The sequence below is a fragment of the Rhinoraja longicauda genome, chromosome 8 (genome assembly GCF_053455715.1).
Source record: "Rhinoraja longicauda isolate Sanriku21f chromosome 8, sRhiLon1.1, whole genome shotgun sequence".
Taxonomy (NCBI): domain Eukaryota; kingdom Metazoa; phylum Chordata; class Chondrichthyes; order Rajiformes; family Arhynchobatidae; genus Rhinoraja; species Rhinoraja longicauda.
The window spans coordinates 24,612,504-24,632,582 of NC_135960.1; the positions used below are offsets into that span (position 1 = coordinate 24,612,504).

The following is a 20,079-nucleotide window of genomic DNA, read 5'->3' on the forward strand; positions in this document are numbered from 1 at the left end:
CCATTCTGCGGTCTCTCTATTCCAGAAAACATCCAACATCATAGGTGTCTAAGCCATCTAAGCTGCAGATATTTCTATGGCTATTGTTTATGTGACAGTTTGGTTCTCCAGTTTGAAGTACCCTTCTGCCCTTAATATATGGGAAATAAATTGGCAAGGAAGATCTCTGGTGAGAGGGATCACTTTGGTAGCACTCAGGATCAAAAAAGAATAAAGAGTTAGAAAGAGTAGACAGAATGAGAAAAGAAAGGAAATAAAATGCCTGGATGGATAATTAAACGTATGAAATATATAAACAAAATAGTAAGAATGCTGGTTAGCTAACCAAGCAGCAAACTTGGGGGGAGTCAACATTTTAAGTTCAAGATCCTTCACCAGAGGTTGAAAAGTGAGGAGAACAGTTACATTAGAATTATACAAGACATTGGTGAGGCTGCAATTTGGAGTATCGTGTTTGGTCTTGGTCATTGTACTATAGGAAAGATGTTGTTAAGCTGGAAAGAGTACAGAGAAGATTTATAAGAATGTTGCCAGGACTTGAAGGCATGAGCTATAGGGAGAAGGTAGGACTAGGACTTTGTTCCTTGGAGCATAGGGGGCTTAGAGATGATAATAATAATAATAATAATATATTCCTTTATTCGTCCCACACCGGGGAAATTTACAATAATGTTTTGCATTGGCCGGGAATCGAACCCGGGCGTCCCGCGTGGCAGGCGAGAATTCTACCACTGAACCACCAATGCAACAGATCTTATAGAGGGGTATAAAATCATGAGGGGAATAGATAGGGTAAATCCACAGCTTTTTACCTAGAGAAGCAGAATCAAGAATCAGAGAATATGTTTAAGGTGAGAGGGGAAGATTTAATAAGAAACTGACAGGTGACTTTTAAACAGAGGGGCATGAGTATGTGGAACGAGCTGCGTGTAGAGGTAGATGAGGCGGGCACTGTAACTACATTTAAAAGACATTTGGACAGGTACCTGGATCGGAAAGGTTTAAAGGTATATGGGCCCAACAAGAGGAGGTGGGATTAGTGTAGATGAGGCATTTTTTTCGGCATGGACACAGTTTCCCATCTCCATCCCTTTCCACCATCTGCGAAGACAGATCCCTCTGCATCTCCCTGGTTAACATCCCTTCCCACTCAAAACCATCCCCTCCCCAGGTTTCTTCTCCTACAAACACAAGAGATGCCACACCTGTCGCTATACCTCCTCCCTCAACTCCGTCCAGGGACTCCGACAGTCCTTTCAGGTTAGGCAGAGGTTCACTTGCACCTCCTCCTACCTCATCTATTGTATACTTTGTTCAAGATGCAGACTCATACACTGGTGAGACCAAACTTAGACTGGGCCATCGTTTCATTGAACACCATCGCTCAGTCCATCTAAACCTACCTGATCTTCCGATTGCTAAACACTTTAATTCTCCTTCCCATTCTCAAACTGACCTTTCGGTCCTAGGGCTCCTCCATTATCAGAGTGAGGCTAAACGTAAATTGGAGGAATAGCATCTCATATTTTTCTTGGGCAGGCTTCAGTCCAGTGGTATGAATATTGATTTCTTTAACTTCAAGTAATCCCGCCATCACCTCTCTCCCCATCCCTCCCCCACCTAAGTCACACCAGCTTCTCGTCTTCACCCAACAAACAGCTAACAATGACCTGTTTCCTTTATCATCGTTACTTCTTTGCACATTTTTCATTCATTGTTGCTATCTCTCTATATCATCGTCTATATCTCTCAAGTCCCTTTCCCGTGACTTTCAGTCTGAATAATTTCGTAATCTCGACCCGAAATGTCACCCATTTCTTCTCTGCCCAAGATACTGCCTGTCCCGCTGACTTACTCCAGTCTTTGGTTTAAACCAGCATCTGCAGTTCCTTCCTACGCATGATTCCAGAGTGTTGATGAGGAGGGATTGCAGGATTTTGATGCTGCAACAACTCAAGGATGGGGAACTGTTGTTAAGCCTCACTTTTCCCCAACTTCATGGGGAACTGGCAGATGATTGTGTATCCATGTGCCTGTTGACCTTGTCCTTCTTGGTGGGGAAAGGTCGCAGGATTGAGAGATGCTGAGGAGATTAGGTGTGTGGGTGCTTTTTGTGTGTTCTCCACATTGCAGCCAGTGTGGGCCAGTGGTGAAGTTTGACGGTGGGCTATTTGATAGGATACCAAGCAAGCAGGCTGCTTTGTCCTGGTTGATGTAGAATGCCTTGATCTTTCTTGGAGGTGCACACTTTCAGAAAAGTGAATAATGTTCCATAGTGTTCCTGACTTGTGTCTTGTAATGGTGGAGATGCTAAAAGTCACCCTGTGCCCAAGTTACTTACTGCAGCATGTGTAGCCTCTGACCTGCATTGTATGTGGTCAGTACAGTTAAGTTTCTGATTGTCAGTGAACACAAGAATGTTGATTGTCATTTTCTTGCTAGTTATAAAACCATTTGAATGCCAGTAGGCAATTGACGATCCTTTGTTCTCAGAGATGGATGTTGCCCAGCTCCTGTGTTTTTTGCACGTTATTTGCTACTTATCAGGTCCATGCCTGAATATTGCCAAGATTTAGCAGGAACAGATGTAGAGATATGGAGATGAAGAGATCCAAATGGAATTGAACATTGTAAAATCTCCAGTGAACAATGGAAGGAATGTCTTTGGTAAAGAACCTGAAGATTATTTGACTATCGTTATTGCCTTGAGGAAATCCTTCAGTGATGTGGGCCTGAGATAATTCACCTTCAAAATGCAATCACTTCACTTTATGTGGGGTATGACTTCTGTTTTACAGAGCCCCTGATGCCATATTTAGTCAAATGCTGCCTTGACCTAAGGGGCAGTCATGCTCATCTCACCTCTGAGATTCATCTCTCTAGTTAGCATTTAACAAAATGCAGTGATAAGGTCAATTCCTACTATGCATGAGCTCTGTCAAGTCATACAGGTAGTGCAAAGAGGAAAATGCGAGAGTGCAGAATATAGTGTTACACCATTACAGCATTGGTTATGGAGAAAAAGATCAATGTCTGCAATGATTAGAATGGAAGATTAGCATGACACCCTAGATCTTCTTCTTTCGTATATCAACTGCAACAATCAAAAGTGGCAATTGGTGCTTCAGAGTACCGTAGTTGACGCTTTGCTGCAAATTTTACCAGTTCCGTAGAACTACCCAGGTTGGACGACGAGGACAAAAAGCAGCTCCCACCCCACACCCGAGATTATGGGAGGACAGTTTAGTCGTCTTATAATGGCAGGAAAGAAAATATTTCTGAAACTGGTGGTATGTGCTTTCAAACTTTTGTATCCTCTACCCTCCTGGAGAGAGCAAAAGAGTGAATGACTGGGGCTGAAAATGGTCCATGATGATGTTGGCTGCTTTCCCAAGGCAGCGTGAAGTGTAGGTGGCATCGATGGTGGGGAGAAGCTGGTCTGTGTTATGGTGTGGGCTGCATCCACAACTTTTGGCAATTTATTGTGGTCCTGAGAGGAGCAGTTACCAATCCAAGCTGTGATACAGGATATTTTCTAGTTTAGTTTAGTTTAGTTTGGTTTATTGTCACGTGTACCTCGGTACAGTGAAAAGCTTTTTGTTGCATGTTATTACTTGTGCAAAGCTTGCTTTCTTCTTCACGTATATAATGTTTGCTATTTATAAAGTCACTGAAGAACATGTGTCCTCTGTTATTATGTAACTTTCCCGTTGGTAACTTTTATGAGTCTGCTTAACACATGACTAAATGAATGATTTATTAATAAGAGCTACTGTATGATTTGTAATCACAGGATCACCAAAAATATAATGGTAATATTCAGAGATGATGATCCTTCTGTTTTTTAAAGTCTTATCTTTCATGCGCAAAACATTTTTTGACACATTCTTATGTAAAACTCATTTCGTTTTCCAGTGTGAGAAGCTGATGCACGAATTGGAGGGAGAGAGATGTTTAAGGCTTCAGACTGAAAAGCGACTTCGTGAAGTTACACTGGAATCTGAAATCAGTACATCTCAGATGCAGACTCTGCAGAAGCAGTTTGCCAGGTAAGAATGATCAAAAACATAGGTACATATGTCAGTATCACAAGTGGTGGGGCACGATATCAAATACATTTTGAATTCTCTTTTGTTTTGTTGAAATACTTAACATCGGTGAAGAAATGATGAAATCAGAACTCATTCTCCTTAAAATCCAACATCTCGCACTACAATATATTGATTAAGCCATTCTATTTTTGATGATATTTGTCAGTCTCCTTAAAGGGCAGAGTTATTGCTGGTATTGACTTGTTTGTGGGCACAAGATGCTGGGATCTGGAGAAAAAATCAAACTGGTGGAGGAACTTAGCAGGTTGAGCAACATCTGTGAGGGGAAAGGAGTTGCTGACATTGTGGGTCAAGATCCTGCATCAGGACTCAATGAATCGTGACTTGTTTATCCATCTCATTGAATAGGAAATGATCCTGCATAAGAAATGGGGGCTGGAGTAGACCGCAGCAAGCCTCAAATCTGTAACACAATTTAATAAGATCATAGCTGATAGGAATGTTGGCCTTATCCCCATCCTCCTCCTTTGATTCATTCACCTCCAATAAAATTTGCATGTAAGCCTTGAATATCTGAATATCCACTTCCACCTCAGTGTAATGGCTTCCAAAGTGATTGATGAGACCAATGTAGAACCCACAGAATGCAGCTTAGATAGGGCTGGCAGTGCTTGATGTAGCAGGGACATGAACACTGCGGGAGGAACTGCATTCCTTTTGCAATTTTTACTGGACTTCGTCATGCTTCTGATGAAGACACTCATGGTTCCAAATGTCATATCGATATGCAATTTGATTAGTCACAGTCTTGGAATTAGCGCAAATCCGAGAGGACGTTACATTTTTCAAAAAGGCTTTGAAAGGTCTCTAGTTTGTTGTGCTTGGTTTGTCGTCAGCGATTTTGTTTGTGGATGTTCAGTGTGAGATTCATTCTTGCACGTCGAGCACGCAAGTTGATGATAACTTGGAGCTTGGCTTTCGTGCACCTCTGAGCGCAAAGTCTGTCGATTGCAGTCTAATGGCTGAGCTGGGGTAACTTTAATTCCCGAGTTCTATTTTATCTTGTAGCTTCAGTCCACCAAGATGCTTGTTGGAGGTGAGCTGTAAATATAGATTGAAAAAACGTTTGGCGTGATGACACAGTATTGCTTGCCCTGCCAAGGATGATTTAGCTGTTATTGTGTTTAAGCACTCAACAGCTATTGATCTTTGACCTGGAAAATTCCAAATATTCCCAATATTCAGAAATTTCTACTCATTTCAGTCTTAAGTATGTAACTCATTAGCTTGAGATCGTCTCCCTCCTACTTTTAGGTTCCCCCATGAGAGCTGCTATCCTGTTACATTCCCTCAGAATCTATATATCAGTGACTCCATCTCTCATTTTCTTAATGGGTTAAGAACCAACCTACTTAATCTTTCCACATAAGGCAACCCCTTCAACTTAGCAAAAGAAACCAAAAATTAGCAGATGCAAGAAATCTAAAATAAAAACAAAATGGTGAAAATAGCAGACCAGCCAACATCTCTGGTGAGAGAAGCAAAGGTAATGCTTCATGAATATACTTTTAATTAAATAAGACCACATTTGTACAAATTTCACCAGACGTAGTCTCACCAATTCCCTGTACAATGATACCAACTTTGTACTCCTTCCCTCTCCCATCCTCTCCTTCCCCTCTCCAATTCCATTTACCTTTTTTAATACTTGATTCACTTGCATTCTTGGTTTCTGCATTTTCATAAAGATTTTCCCTGGTTTAGATTCTATTAAGGGATTTCAGTGAGCAAAGATAGGGTAGACAGTCACAACCTTTTCCCCTGGATGGAGAAATGAAATACTTAAAGGGCATAGCTTTAAGATAAGAGGGAACAAGTTTAAAAGAGTTGTGTGGAGCAATTTATTTTACACAGAGGATGGTAAGTTCCTGGAATGCACTGCCAGGGTGGTAGTTGAGTCAAATATGATAGTGGCATTTAGGAGACTTTCGGGTAGGCATGGAATGGAAGGAATAAAGGGAATCGAGGTATATGAATTATGTGCAGACATTCAGAGTTGGTCTTGGCATCATGTTTGGCACAGACATTGTGGGCTGAAGGGCCTGTTCTTGTGCTGTATTGTTCTGTATTCACTATCTGGATACTAATTAATTTTGGGTTCATATTTGCACCTGAATTTTGTTTGAATGTAATATTTGATTCATTTATTTACAAGTGGAATTTCTCATTCATGGTAATATAACTAGAATGTAAGGTGCCTTTGCGTCTGGTGTTCAATTTGAGGGAAATTTGAGTCTTGTCACACTTGGCAGATAAACTGGGAAGTTGGCTTGAGTTTATGATTCTTCACCTCTCCCAGGACTTCAGTAAATCTGATCAGCAAAATGAAGGGACAGTCTCCATCCCGGTCACAGTTTATATGTAATCAACCATATCCCAATCGAATGGTTGTACTCCATGAAACTGTTCTGCCTACTGCTGGAAAACAGACTTTGGCTTTTTTAGAATTCATATCCACCATGAGACTGTAGGAGGCTGGCAGATGGGATGCATGTGATCCTCATTGAATTATGCTGTCAATTTTCAGTGTACATTCCTTTTGTTTGAGGTTACATGATTTCATTCATTGCATTATTCAGTGTGCAGCAAGCAGAAATGTATCAAGATTTAGTGCATACCTGTGGGGAGTTAAGGTTATGCTTCGACCAGCTCCAGTTGACTTCTAGCTTGTTGACAAGTCACTGAGTGATGTGTGCTGCCTTTTTTCCCCACATTTCTTGCTGATAATGAGAAGTTCCATATGTGGTGCAGGGAAAAATGAGGAATTAATATTTGCCAAAGGGAAAATAGAATTGTCCTCTGATGGCTGAAGTTTACAACCTATATATTGAATTTAGCAGTATAATCAAATTGGTCTCTCTAGTGTTTGTGCTGGTGTATTTAACACCCCAGCACTCGGATATATAGATCCCAACTGTGGTTTGGATTGTCAGGGCAGCACTTTTGTTTTTCTTTGACACTTCTAAATTCTTTTTTTCTGACTTTTAACTGATTGCTTACAAAAATATGAAATATTTTCATCAGTACCCCTAATTAATTATTTCAAAATCCATTATAAATAATTAAGATAATTTTAAAAATTGTATGCACTTTTGAACTAAAACAGGATGCATCAGGTACTCATATAATGGTAACATGTTTTCACTTATTTATCTGTGGGCTCGGCCCTATAAAAATATTTGATGTAGTCGTAGCATTTCTTATTTTAACTTCCCATTTAACAAAAAAGGTCTACAATTCTCAACATTGTCATACTTACTTAACAAAGGATATGCCAACATTTTCTAATTGCCTTTTCTAAACAGCAGTTTGCTTGGTGGCATTCTGTATGTTAAGTGAAAAAGGGCATGAGGAACAAGGCTGAGAGAGATGTACCTAGGAGGTCTGATAAAAGGCAGGTACATAATTAAAGATTGATGGTGTCTCAAGCACCCTTGAGAGTCTACATCTTTAAGAATTGCTGTTACAGTCATAGAATGATACAGCGTGGAAACAAGCCCTTCGGCTCAACTTGCCCACACCAACCAACATGTCCCAGCTACACCAGTCCCACCTGCCCGCATTTGGTCCACAGCCTTCCAACCTGTCCTCTCCATGTACTTCTCTAACTGTTTCTTAAATGTTGGAATAGTCCCAGCCTCAACTACGTCTTCTGGCATCTTGTTCCATACACCTACCACCCCATGGGCGGCACGGTGGCGCAACGGTAGAGTTGCTGCCTTACAGCGAATGCAACGCCGGAGACTCAGGTTCAATCCTGACTATGGGCGCCGTCTGTACGGAGTTTGTACATTCTCCCCGTGACCTGCGTGGGTTTTCTCCGAGATCTTCAGTTTCCTCCCACACTCCAAAGACATACAGGTTTGTAGGTTAGTTGGCTGGGCAAATGTAAAAATTGTCCCTAGTGGGTGTAGGATAGTGTCAATGTGCGGGGATCACTGGGCGGCGCGGACCCGGTAGGCCGAAGGGCCTGTTTCTGCGCTGTATCTCTAAATCTAAAATCTAAATCTGTGTGATTAAGTTACCCCTCAGATTCTTATTAAATCTTTTCCCCTTCACCTTAAACCTTTGTCCTCTGGTCCTCAATTCACCTACTCTGGGCAAGAGACTGTGCATCTATCCGATCTATTCCTCTCATGATTTTATACAACTCTATAAGATCACCCCTCATCCTCCTGCACTCCAAGGAATAGAGTCCCAGTGTACTCAACCTCTCCCTATAGCTCAGATACTCAAGTCCTGGCAACATCCTCGTAAACCTTCTTTGTAGCCTTTCTAGCTTGACAACATCTTTCCTATAACATGGTGTCCAGAACTGAACACAATACTCTAATTGTGGCCTCACCAACATCTTATACAACTGCAACATGACCTCCCAGCTATTATACTCAATACTTGGAGCAACACCAGCTAATATCAGGCATCCTTGATGTCTAACATTGATCAGGGTGGAACTTAAGTTTGATTTATTACCTTTATTTGAAGTCAAAAGGAATAGAATATTGTTGGGTCCATGCTTCAAAGTCTGCCTCTTTCTTTTTTCCCATTACATGACCTTTACATTTCAGGAACTATGCATTTAAAATTAGTATAGATTCATTTGATTTATTGAATGAATTTCAAAGATATAATAGACATATATATGATCCGTCCTCCAACACAATTTCTTAAATTTCCATTCAGAGTGCACAAAAATGTTTTTGGCTTATTAATCAACAAGGTATTACAGCAAGATATCACAAAATGCTGGAGTAACTCAGCAGGTCAGGCACATCTCCAAGATGCTGCCTGACCTGCTGAGTTACTCCAGCATTTTGTGATACCTTCGATTTGTACCAGCATCTGCAGTTATTTTCCTATGGTATTACATCAAAAGATTGTTATTTTAATATCAATTTTTTTTCACTTTTCTTACTCATGGGAAATTGGCATTTTAAATATCGTGCTAAATATTTGTTCATGGTAAATATATAACAAAGGAAACTGAATATACATCAGTGCACCCTTCAAAAATGCTGATTGCTTCCTGTTGATTCTTGTAAGGACCAACTGATTAGGCCATTCAATCCTTTGTACAACTGGACAGAACTATGCTTGTACTGGAGCCTACCAGGGAGAAGGCAATTCTGGATTTAGTGTTGTGTAATGATCCTGATCTGATAAGGGGACTAGAGGTAAAAGAGCCATTAGGAGGCAGTGATCACAACATGATAAGTTTTACTCTGCAAAGGGAAAATTGGAAGTGTCAGTATTACAGTATAGCAAAGGGGATTACAGAGGCATGAGGCAGGAGCTGGCCAAAATTGACTGGAAGGAGGCCCTAGCAGGGAAGACGGTAGAACAGCAATGGCAGGTATTCCTGGGAATAATGCAGAGGTTGCAGGATCAATTTATTCCAAAGAGGTGGAAAGACTCAAAGGGGAGTAAGAGACACCTGTGGCTGACAAGGGAAGTCAGGGACAGCATAAAAATTAAGGAGAGGAAGTATAACATAGCAAAGAAGAGTGGGAAGACAGAGGATTGGGACTCTTTTAAAGAGCAATAAAAGTTAACTAAAAGGCAATACGGGGAGAAAAGATGAGGTACGAGGGTAAACTAGCCAATAATATAAAGGAGGATAGCAGAAGTTTTTTTAGGTACGTGAAGAGGAAAAAAATAGTCAAGGCAAATGTGGGTCCCTTGAAGACAGAAGCAGGGGAATTTATTATGGGGAACAAAGAAATGGCAGACGAGTTAAACCGTTACTTTGGATCTGTCTTCACTGAGGAAGATACACACAATCTCCCAAATGTTCTAGGGGCCGGAGAACCTAGGGTGATGGAGGAACTGAAGGAAATCCACATTAGGCAGGAAATGGTTTTGGGTAGACTGATGGGACTGAAGGCTGATAAATCCCCAGGGCCTGATGGTCTGCATCCCAGGGTACTTAAGGAGGTGGCTCTAGAAATAGTGGAAGCATTGGAGATCATTTTTCAATGTTCTATAGATTCAGGATCAGTTCCTGTGGATTGGAGGATAGCAAATGTTATCCCACTTTTTAAGAAAGGAGGGAGAGAGAAAACGGGTAATTATAGACCAGTTAGTCTGACATCAGTGGTGGGGAAGATGCTGGAGTCAATTATAAAAGACGAAATTGCTGAGCATTTGGATAGCAGTAACAGGATCATTCTGAGTTAACATGGATTTACGAAGGGGAAATCATGCTTGACAAATCTACTGGAATTTTTTGAGGATGTAACTAGGAAAATTGACTGGGGAGAGTCAGTGGATGTGGTGTACCTCGACTTTCAGAAAGCCTTCGACAAGGTCCCACATAGGAGATTAGTGGGCAAAATTAGGGCACATGGTATTGGGAGTAGGGTACTGACATGGATAGAAAATTGGTTGACAGACAGAAAGCAAAGAGTGGGGATAAATGGGTCCCTTTCGGAATGGCAGGCAGTGACCAGTGGGGTACCGCAAGGTTCGGTGCTGGGACCCCAGCTATTTACGATATACATTAATAATAATAATAATAATAATAATGCATTACATTTATATAGCGCTTTTCATATACTCAAAGACGCTTTACAGGGATTTAGAGAACATAGGGAAGTGAATAAATAGATAAATAAGTAAACGAACAGAGAAAGGAGACAGAAGGTGAGGTGACCTTCAGTGGTTGAAGGCAGTACTGAACAGGTGAGACTTCAGTGATGTTTTGAATGTGGTGAGTGTGGAGGAGTCTCTGACGGTTTGGGGTAGTGAGTTCCATAGGGTGGGAGCAGCGATGGAGAAAGCCCTGTCCCCCCAGGATCTGAGTTTGGTCCGGATGTGGGGGGATAGGAGATTGGCAGCAGCAGAGTGGAGGGTGCAGGTGGGAGTGTGCCTGTGGAGGAGGTCGGTCAGGTAGGATGGGGCCAGGTTATGGAGGGCTTTGTAGGTCATGAGGAGGATTTTGTACTGGATTCTCTGGGGGATGGGGAGCCAGTGGAGTTTGTAAAGGACGGGGGTGATATGGTCACGGATCGGGGTGTGGGTGAGTAGACGGGCAACGGAGTTTTGAATGTATTGAAGTTTACTGATGATTTTTGAGGGTGCGCCATAGAGGAGGCTGTTGCAGTAGTCCAGACGGGAGGTGATGAAGGCGTGGATGAGGGTTTCTGCAGCTGTGGAGGAGAGGCATGGACGGAGACGGGCAATGACTTAGATGAAGGGATTAAAAGTACCATTAGCAAATTTGCAGATGATACTAAACTGGGGGGTAGTGTGAATTGTGAGGAAGATGCAATAAGGCTGCAGGGTGACTTGGACAGGTTGTGTGAGTGGGCGGATACATGGCAGATGCAGTTTAATGTAGATAAGTGTGAGGTTATTCACTTTGGACGTAAGAATAGAAAGGCAGATTATTATCTGAATGGTATCAAGTTAGGAGGAGGGGGAGTTCAACGAGATCTGGGTGTCCTAGTGCATCAGTCAATGAAAGGAAGCATGCAGGTACAGCAGGCAGTGAAGAAAGCCAATGGAATGTTGGCCTTCATAACAAGAGGAGTTGAGTATAGGAGCAAAGAGGTCCTTCTACAGTTGTACCGGGCCCTGGTGAGACCGCACCTGGAGTACTGTGTGCAGTTTTGGTCTCCAAATTTGAGGAAGGATATTCTTGCTATGGAGGGCGTGCAGCGTAGGTTCACTAGGTTAATTCCCGAATGGCGGGACTGTCGTATGTTGAAAGGCTGGAGCGATTGGGCTTGTATACACTGGAATTTAGAAGGATGAGGGGGGATCTTATTGAAACATATAAGATAATTAGGGGATTGGACACATTAGAGGCAGGAAACATGTTCCCAATGTTGGGGGAGTCCAGAACAAGGGGCCACAGTTTAAGAATAAGGGGTAGGCCATTTAGAACGGAGATGATGAAGAACTTTTTCAGTCAGAGAGTGGTGAAGGTGTGGAATTCTCTGCCTCAGAAGGCAGTGGAGGCCAGTTCGTTGGATGCTTTCAAGAGAGAGCTGGATAGAGCTCTTAAGGATAGCGGAGTGAGGGGGTATGGGGAGAAGGCAGGAACAGGGTACTGATTGAGAGTGATCAGCCATGATCGCATTGAATGGCGGTGCTGGCTCGAAGGGCTGAATGGCCTACTCCTGCACCTATTGTCTATTGTCTATTGTCTATTATGTGCATGCCATTCATTTGTACCCAGAAATTGACATAGAGACATAATCAGTATCCAGTTTTCATATGTAGTTAGCCTCCAATCCATTTCATTTGGCAGATTCTTTGCTCTTTACAGGACTACCAGGAATAGTCTGTACAACTCGCTCAACTCCAGCTCAGTTATTGGTGTCTAACGTGTCTCTGCTTGATGAAAAACAACCTTATTAAAGAGCAACATTGAAATATGGACATGCATTGTCACAATTCCCCATTTATGCACTGCCATGATTCTTTGACACTCTGGTCAAATATCTGAGGAAGATGTTGGATTTTGACTGGATTCATCTTTCACATAAGAAGGGGTACCTAGCTGATCCTGAACAGAAATGCCTGTACAATATTTTTTTGCCCAAGCTTGGGTATGTGGGCTGCAGGAATTCCTATCATAGTCACATTCATTATAGTTAACATCAGCGCTCAAGTCGAATAGCAAGAATTGTTTGCATTCATAGAATTTTTCCGCACTGTAGAAATAATTACTGTTCTGCAAAACATTTTTAAGAGGATTCTAAGTTGTTCTAAAACATCTGAAATATTTTTTCAACAAATTCAATAATTAATCTGAAAAGTAACTGTAGGAACTATAGAACCTGATAATCCAGAAATATTTATCCAATTATGATTGTCAATCACCAAATATCTTTGTGCTTTTTTTTTCACAAAATGCAAATACTTTAAAACAAGGTTTTTGACAATTCTGAGTGGTCTTAATGTTAAATGTTATTAATCATTTTATAAAATAAAAAGTGACATATTGGTAGGCTCTGGAAGATTCTTGTCATCTGAACACAACAGACAGAGATTAAAATATGATTTGTTAAACACCATGAAGAAAGGACTTGAGAAATGATGTCACAATGTACAATTCTATCTCTGCAGGAAAGCAGTGGACTGCAGTTTGCATAATCATGCTGGCGTGTAGTAGTCTTCTACTTCACTTCCTTACTACTGTACCCAAGTGCAGTCTTGACCTCTTTATTTTTTTTGTAGAGAAAAAAAGCAATGTTTGCCCAAGGCCAGCTCTATTATATCCACAGCACTGACCATGTGGAACACATTACTGTTTGTTGTCAATGGTCTGCCTTCTCTGTTTCTTAATTGGCATTTACATTATAACCATGGACTCAACATGCATTTATATATGCGTGTGCGCGCGCGTGCGTGCGAGTTAAAATTTATTTAAATAATCCTTAACAATTTTAAACAAAACTATGTGATTAACATAGATCATTTAGACAGATGCATAGATAAAACAGGTTTGGAGGGTGGGCAGACAGGTGGGACTAGTGTAGATGGGACATGTTGGCCGGTGTGGGCTAGTTAGGCCAAAGAGCCTATTTCCACGCTTCTAAGATTCTATGACTAACTCTCGTAGAAAATCCTAGAAATTCACTCCAGATCAATCAAAATCTAGGAGAAGATTTTTAATATTATGATGGGACTTTTCATCAAAATGGAGCTCCGATCATTGAATAGTCTACAATCGTGGATGCAAGGAATCTTTACTCAAACTTACTGAGGTTTATTGGTAGGAGAGAGTTGCAAGAGGATCTCCACAAGAATTAAAATACACCATGAAAGTGAAAATATGTGACAGATGTCTGACTGACCATCAGATGTATCCACAACTGTTTTGATGAGGCTGTCAGGCAGATCTTTCCTTCATCATATCAATATCCCCTTTTCATATTTCCCAGTTACAGTGATGCCAGAAATCTTAATTATCAATTTCATTTTGCCTCTAATACATAGTCTCCTCATACTTTGCTTGCGATTGATGGGTGTTTACAGCCATTGAGAACCTTCGTAACCTATTACATCAACTGTTTCCCTTATTCATAAGAGATAAATGTTCCTAAAACTTATATTGTGTCTTGTTGTTGCAGTGCAGGAGGCCACAGACAGCTAAATTAGAGTAGAGGTAGGGTGGAAAATGGAAGTGGCAGGCAAAAGGAAGTCAGGGTTGCCCTTGTGGACCGAAAACATGTGATTCACGAAGTGTGAACAAATGCAATATGCTATTTTGTACGATTAAATTGTTGCCTCGTCTGGAAAGAACATTTAGCTCCTTGGACATTTGGAAGTGACGAGGTGTAAGGATGGATCGTGCATCTCCTGTTGTTTTATGTTTTACGGGAATTGTTTTATGAGAGGTTGATGAAGTTGTTGATGGAGACGCAAGAGTGGACCAGGGAAACACAAAGAGAATGGTTCCTTTGGAATGCAGAAAGAGGAGGACAGGAGAAGTTGTGTCTGGTGAAATTGCTGAAAATTGAAAGCTTTTAAAATCATAGAAATAGGTTGGAGTTTGCTGCTTATTTATTACCTAAGGTTCAGATTAAATATGATCTCTTACAAAGTTTCTCTCTGCTCCTTATTATTAAAGCAGAGGGCAAGTTCCCCTCATCTCCAGCCTCAATGTTACAAGGAAAGATCATTGAAAATATCATTGAAATAGATGATTGAAGTACATATTTTGGTCATATGAATAGCATTTTTGCAAAAAAAATAGTTGGAACTGGAAAAGGAGTAATGACAGAAGATTTAATTTTGAATGACCAAACACACATGAATAGCCTGTCTAGATAGAAATTGTAACATAAATGTCGATCAACGTGCAAACTATCAAAACCATTAAGTGTTAACATTGAAAACTTTTCATTACGAAATAAAATTATTCAGCTTAACATGTTTTAGGTTTATTTTTCTTTATTTTGACTTTTTCTTTCTGCAATTTACGGCAGTTAAATTTAATTCAATAATGACCATTGGAGAAAATGGGCATCGGTGCTGTAACTGTTTCCACTTTCTGGTATATATGTTCATGAAAATGACATTCCATCTGATAAATTGACTAATACTTTTAATTTTGCCACATCCAATGTTGCAACAACAAGAAATGACTAGAAGATTTTGTACGAGTGAATAGATCTTAGTTTAAAACGTGCAGCGATGAATAAAAAAGATTTTCTATTGGAATGGATTGTAAGCTTTTATATTTATAAATTTTTAGGATCAAGACATTTCTAGTAAAGTCAAATTACTTAAGGGGTTAGGATAATTTGGTGTCATATTTTTGCACAGACATTGTGGGCTGAAAGGTCTGTTCACTTGCTATAATGTTCTGTGTTCTATTCCCCTCTTCCATTCTTCAGTACGGCATCAATAAATGAATTAATACAAGAATAATTCGACATAGTGGGGCAATGGTAGAGTTGCTGGGTGCTCTCTTTACTGAGCTTACACATTCTCCCTGTGACTGCGTGAGTTATCTCCGGGTGCTCCGGTTTCGTCCCACATTCCAAAGACGTGCAGATTTGTAGGTTAACTAGCTTTTGTAAATTGTCCCTCGTGTGTAGGATAGTCTGTGAGCCGAAGGGACTGTTTCCACGCTGTGTCTCTAAACTAAACTAATCCAGTGGAGCATTTTCATAGGACCTGGAAGGAACATGATTATACCATTATCAATATTAAAGAAAACTAGACATGTTGTCAAGAATCAGATTCCACAAAAATATTATTTATTATAATGGACATTGACTGTGTTAATATAATCATAGAGTCAGTCATATACCAACGAAACAGGCCCTTCAGCCCAACTTATCCATGCTGACCAAGATGCCCCATGTAGGTTAGTCTTGCGCCATTGGATTTCAGCCATTAATTGGTCACCACTTATTAAAACAACCAGCCTTTAATAATAGCACTGAACCCGATGCCATATAAGTTTCCAAATCTCAAGTTCTTCAACCATTTTCCTTCTGCCCATTTTTTTCCCCTTATCCACAATCCTACAATAACCAAATGCCACACCTTTCCCTCACTATCCCACTATAAATTATCCTAAGCCTCTGACTGAAGATTTTCTCCCAATGGGAACAGATCTCCATTCCTCCCCTAACCACTTTGCAACTAGAGATGCCAAAGTAGAGATGGTTGAGAAATTCCAGTTTCTTAGGAGTAAATATCACCAGCAACTTGTCATGGACCAGCCATATTGAAACAATGGGCAAGCATGCACACCCATGCCTCTACTTACTCAAAAGGCTTAGGAAGTTTGACATGACCCAACAACTCTCACCAACGTCTACAGATGCGCCGTAGAAAGCATTTTATCAGGGTGCATCACTGCATGGTTTGGGAACAGCTCCATCCGCAATAAATTGCAGAAAGTTGTAGATGTAGCCCAAATCATCACGCAAACCAACCTCCCTTCCATTGACTCCATCTACACCACATGCCTCAGCAAGGCCAGCAGCATTATCACGGACCAGTCTCACCACAGCCACTGCCTTTTCTCCCCTCTCCCATCAGGCAAGAGGTGCAGAAGTGTGAAAACGCATAGCTCCAGGTTCAGGGACAGTTTCTTCCCAGCTGTTATCAGGCAACTGAACCACCCATTCACCAACTAGAGAGAGGTCCTGACCTATCATTTACTTCATCGGAAACCCTTGCACTATTTTTAATCAGACTTCACTGCAATAAACGTTATTCCCATATTCTCTATCTGTTCATTGTGGATGCTTGTATGTAATCATTTGTAGTGGTTTCGCCGATTGAATAGCACACAACAAAAAGCTTTTCACTCTACCTCACTCAGTACATGTGACAATCATAAACGAAACAATTAGCTGTCTGCAATATCCTATCCAGTTTCATCCTGGTTTTGATCCTCATTACAAACAGTCCTCCCATCTATTTTTCATGCTTTCACTCGACCCATGTACTTAATTAGCTCACTGATTATACCTTAGACTACAAGTGGAAACTCTGGATCCCTGGTCTCCGCATCAGGCAGCGGGTATTCGATGTCCTTTCAATGATATCCAGGGCCTTGGACCTCAACCACTATACCATTTCCAAGAGGAATCCTGGATTTGAGATAAAAGTTGTTAGTCCCCGCTGCAACAACTATCCAGCACATTAGACAAGTGTTTTTCAACAAACTGATTTTTTTTGCATGACCTTGCATTATAACTAAAATATTTTGGCTGAGCTCCACTTCCCTATTTTCCACGTCTAATATTTCATTCTTGGAGTGTAGGAAATCCTCATTATGGAGAATTTTCCTTGGGGTTCTTGAAAGAGTCTGTTCATTAATCAACCTTCTGTCTAAGGCTTGTACAGGAAGTGTGTTTGTTTTATGCCAATTCATATCCAATTGACCATTGACCCACAGGGCAAGTTTGCTCTTAAACTCTCAAGTCCTCATACTTTCTGTACACATGAAAGGAAGCCATTTAGCCCATCAATCTATGCCTGCTCATAGAGTAATCCCATCATCTTGTTTATACTTGTTTATCTTATTCTCTCTCCATAGACCTGATCTCGATCTGATTCCCCTTCAACCCACTTATATTAGGGGTGATTTACAGTAATAAACAGGCATGCCTATGGGATGTTGGAGAAGTGGGAGAACCACGATTTTAGTTGAGTTTAGAGATGCATCGCGTAAACAGGCCCTTTGGCCTACCGAGTCCACGCCGACCACGCAATCCCCGCACCTTAGCACTAACCTACACACTCAGGACAATTTACAATTTTACCAATAACAATTAACCTACAAAACTGTACGACTTAGGAGTGTGGGAGGAAATTGCAGCACCTGGAGAAAACCCACACAGGTCACAGGGAGAACGTACAAACTCCTGACAGACGGCACCCTTAGTCACGGTTGAACCTGGGTCTCTGATACTGTAAGGCAGTAACTCTAACTTTGCACCACTGTGCCGCCCACGGTTACAAGGAGAATGTGTATACTCCACACACGGGAGCTCGGCTTTCAGTCTGGGTTGCTGCATTTCTACTAGCTGCACTACCATGCTACATTTTAACACTAAACTGACTATCTCAGTAAAATGTTCTCAATAAGATGGCTTTGTGAAATATGGCAAACCAACATTCAATAGGGCACAAACAATGCAGATATTACTTACTTTATTTAGGTAAATAGAGATACTTTGAAACTGTACCTTCCAGTGCTTGATATTAACCCTGGGTCTCTAAATTGGCAGTAGATTAAGCCTACTGATGTCACATAATTCAGCCCGTGAACAATGTGCAGAGAAAAACCGTTACTAAGTGTGAAGTATACAAGTATCTATTTGTTTACACTTCCAAACAAAGTGATCCTCTCCAGTTTATAATTATAGTAAAAATCCAATGATCCACTATCCGACAATTTGGAAATGCTAGTAGTTCAGCATCTGGCTCATCAGGTGATATTTACACTTTCATGGTTCCCAATTCGTGTGCTTCACCTCCAGTCACATGTCTGAGATTTCCTTCCTCCTTCTTACTCACGGGCTCCTCAGTTTCCCTGCTCCCTGAGCACTGACTGGGATTCCACTCCCCGTGCTTCCTTTCACACAATGGGTCCCCAGTCCCTGCACTCCTTTCCAATTCACCAGGTGACGGTTCCAGTCGCCCCACCACCGACAAGGCCCCCAGTTCCCACACTTACCATCTATTCACTGGAGCCCCGGTTTCCACATTCCTCTGGTTCTGCCGATTGCCCTTCCTTCCTTTCTTCCCTCCTCCACTTTCTCCTCCTAACACCCTTACTTTACACCCCTCCCACTCCCTTCTTCTCAACTCTAACTGACCTTGCACCAATTTCTCTCACATCCCACCACTAAAAGTCCATTAACCAGGTTTACAGGTTGGCAACTATCTATCTCCTTTGGGCTCACACCTGATCATACATCTAGTTTTGTCCAACTATCTGCCCAATAGGAAACTCCCTCATCTGAGGTCATCTGTTGCTGGCTGTGATTGTGCTACTTCTTTTCGCTTCAGTTTTATCTCCCTGCTCCCCTTACTATAATTAGTCTGAAGTAGGATCCCGACACAAAACCTCGCCTATCCATTGTCTCCAGAGATGCTCCCTGACCAGCTGAGTTACTCCAGCATTTTGTGCCTCTCTTCCTTTAAACTTAATGGATTCACTAAAATGTTACTGCGTAACATCTTTAAAAAATGTAAATTGGAAGCATGTTAAAGTATTAATAATATCATATGACTGCCGAGAAAATTTACTAGTCCAATTTCGCCAAAATGCCAGGCATGTTGGATTAGTCGAGTTTTTCTGAATTAATAGGTAGAAATTATGAAAACTGAATTTTATTTTGATGGGTTAAATAAAATAGATTCAGAACAAAAATAAGCATTAGTTTTCTAGATTTTTCCAATTATGGAGTGATTTTCTAAATATGGTGAAATGAGGGACAACATTTTCTGTCACTCCCTTCTAATACTCCAGAAATCCGGCACGTTCTTAAAATACTTTATTTTCTTTTGTACAATAACTACGTCCAGAATTGTACATTGTAAGCATCAACTGTTGTTTCAAATTGTAGCTGCTCATAAGGCATCTGAAGTTTGCAACTACAAATGACTGGAGGGAAATAAAACAGTTACATAAAATTAGAAAACCTTATGGTCAGACGATGCTTTAAAGAACTTTAAAGATGTAATTGTTGTATGTGTTTCAAAAACAGTGTGATTGATAAGACTAGTTACTGTCCAGTACAACTGAGGTGCTGTAGATTTGTGTAAAGACGTGTCTGATAAAAAAAATACATTATTCTATTATTTTGTTCCCTAAAATAATCCCTGCTGAGTTCATTGTTTCTTTTTTTTTGCTTCAAGTCATGTTTTGAATTCCATAGAACAAATGTTTGTTTCCTGATTTGGTTATATTTTAATTTTATTTTTATCACTTGTGGCATTATTAGCAAAGTGGCATTCATATGAGATTATTTACCAGAAA

General features: G+C 40.8%; 1 protein-coding gene and 1 non-coding gene across 4 annotated transcripts in view; one reads left to right on the forward strand and one right to left on the reverse strand.

Moving 5' to 3' along the window:
• nckap5l (NCK-associated protein 5-like) overlaps positions 1-20,079 on the forward strand; it is a 542,250-nt gene that overhangs the window by 247,879 nt on the left and 274,292 nt on the right. For all 3 annotated transcript variants that reach the window (XM_078403437.1, XM_078403436.1, XM_078403439.1), the window contains exon 3: positions 3,916-4,049. In XM_078403437.1, coding sequence (XP_078259563.1) covers positions 3,916-4,049 — 134 coding nt within the window. The remainder of the gene's footprint in view (positions 1-3,915; positions 4,050-20,079) is intronic.
• Positions 676-746, reverse strand: trnag-gcc (transfer RNA glycine (anticodon GCC)). The gene has a single exon. It is a non-coding gene; the product is annotated as a tRNA-Gly (tRNA).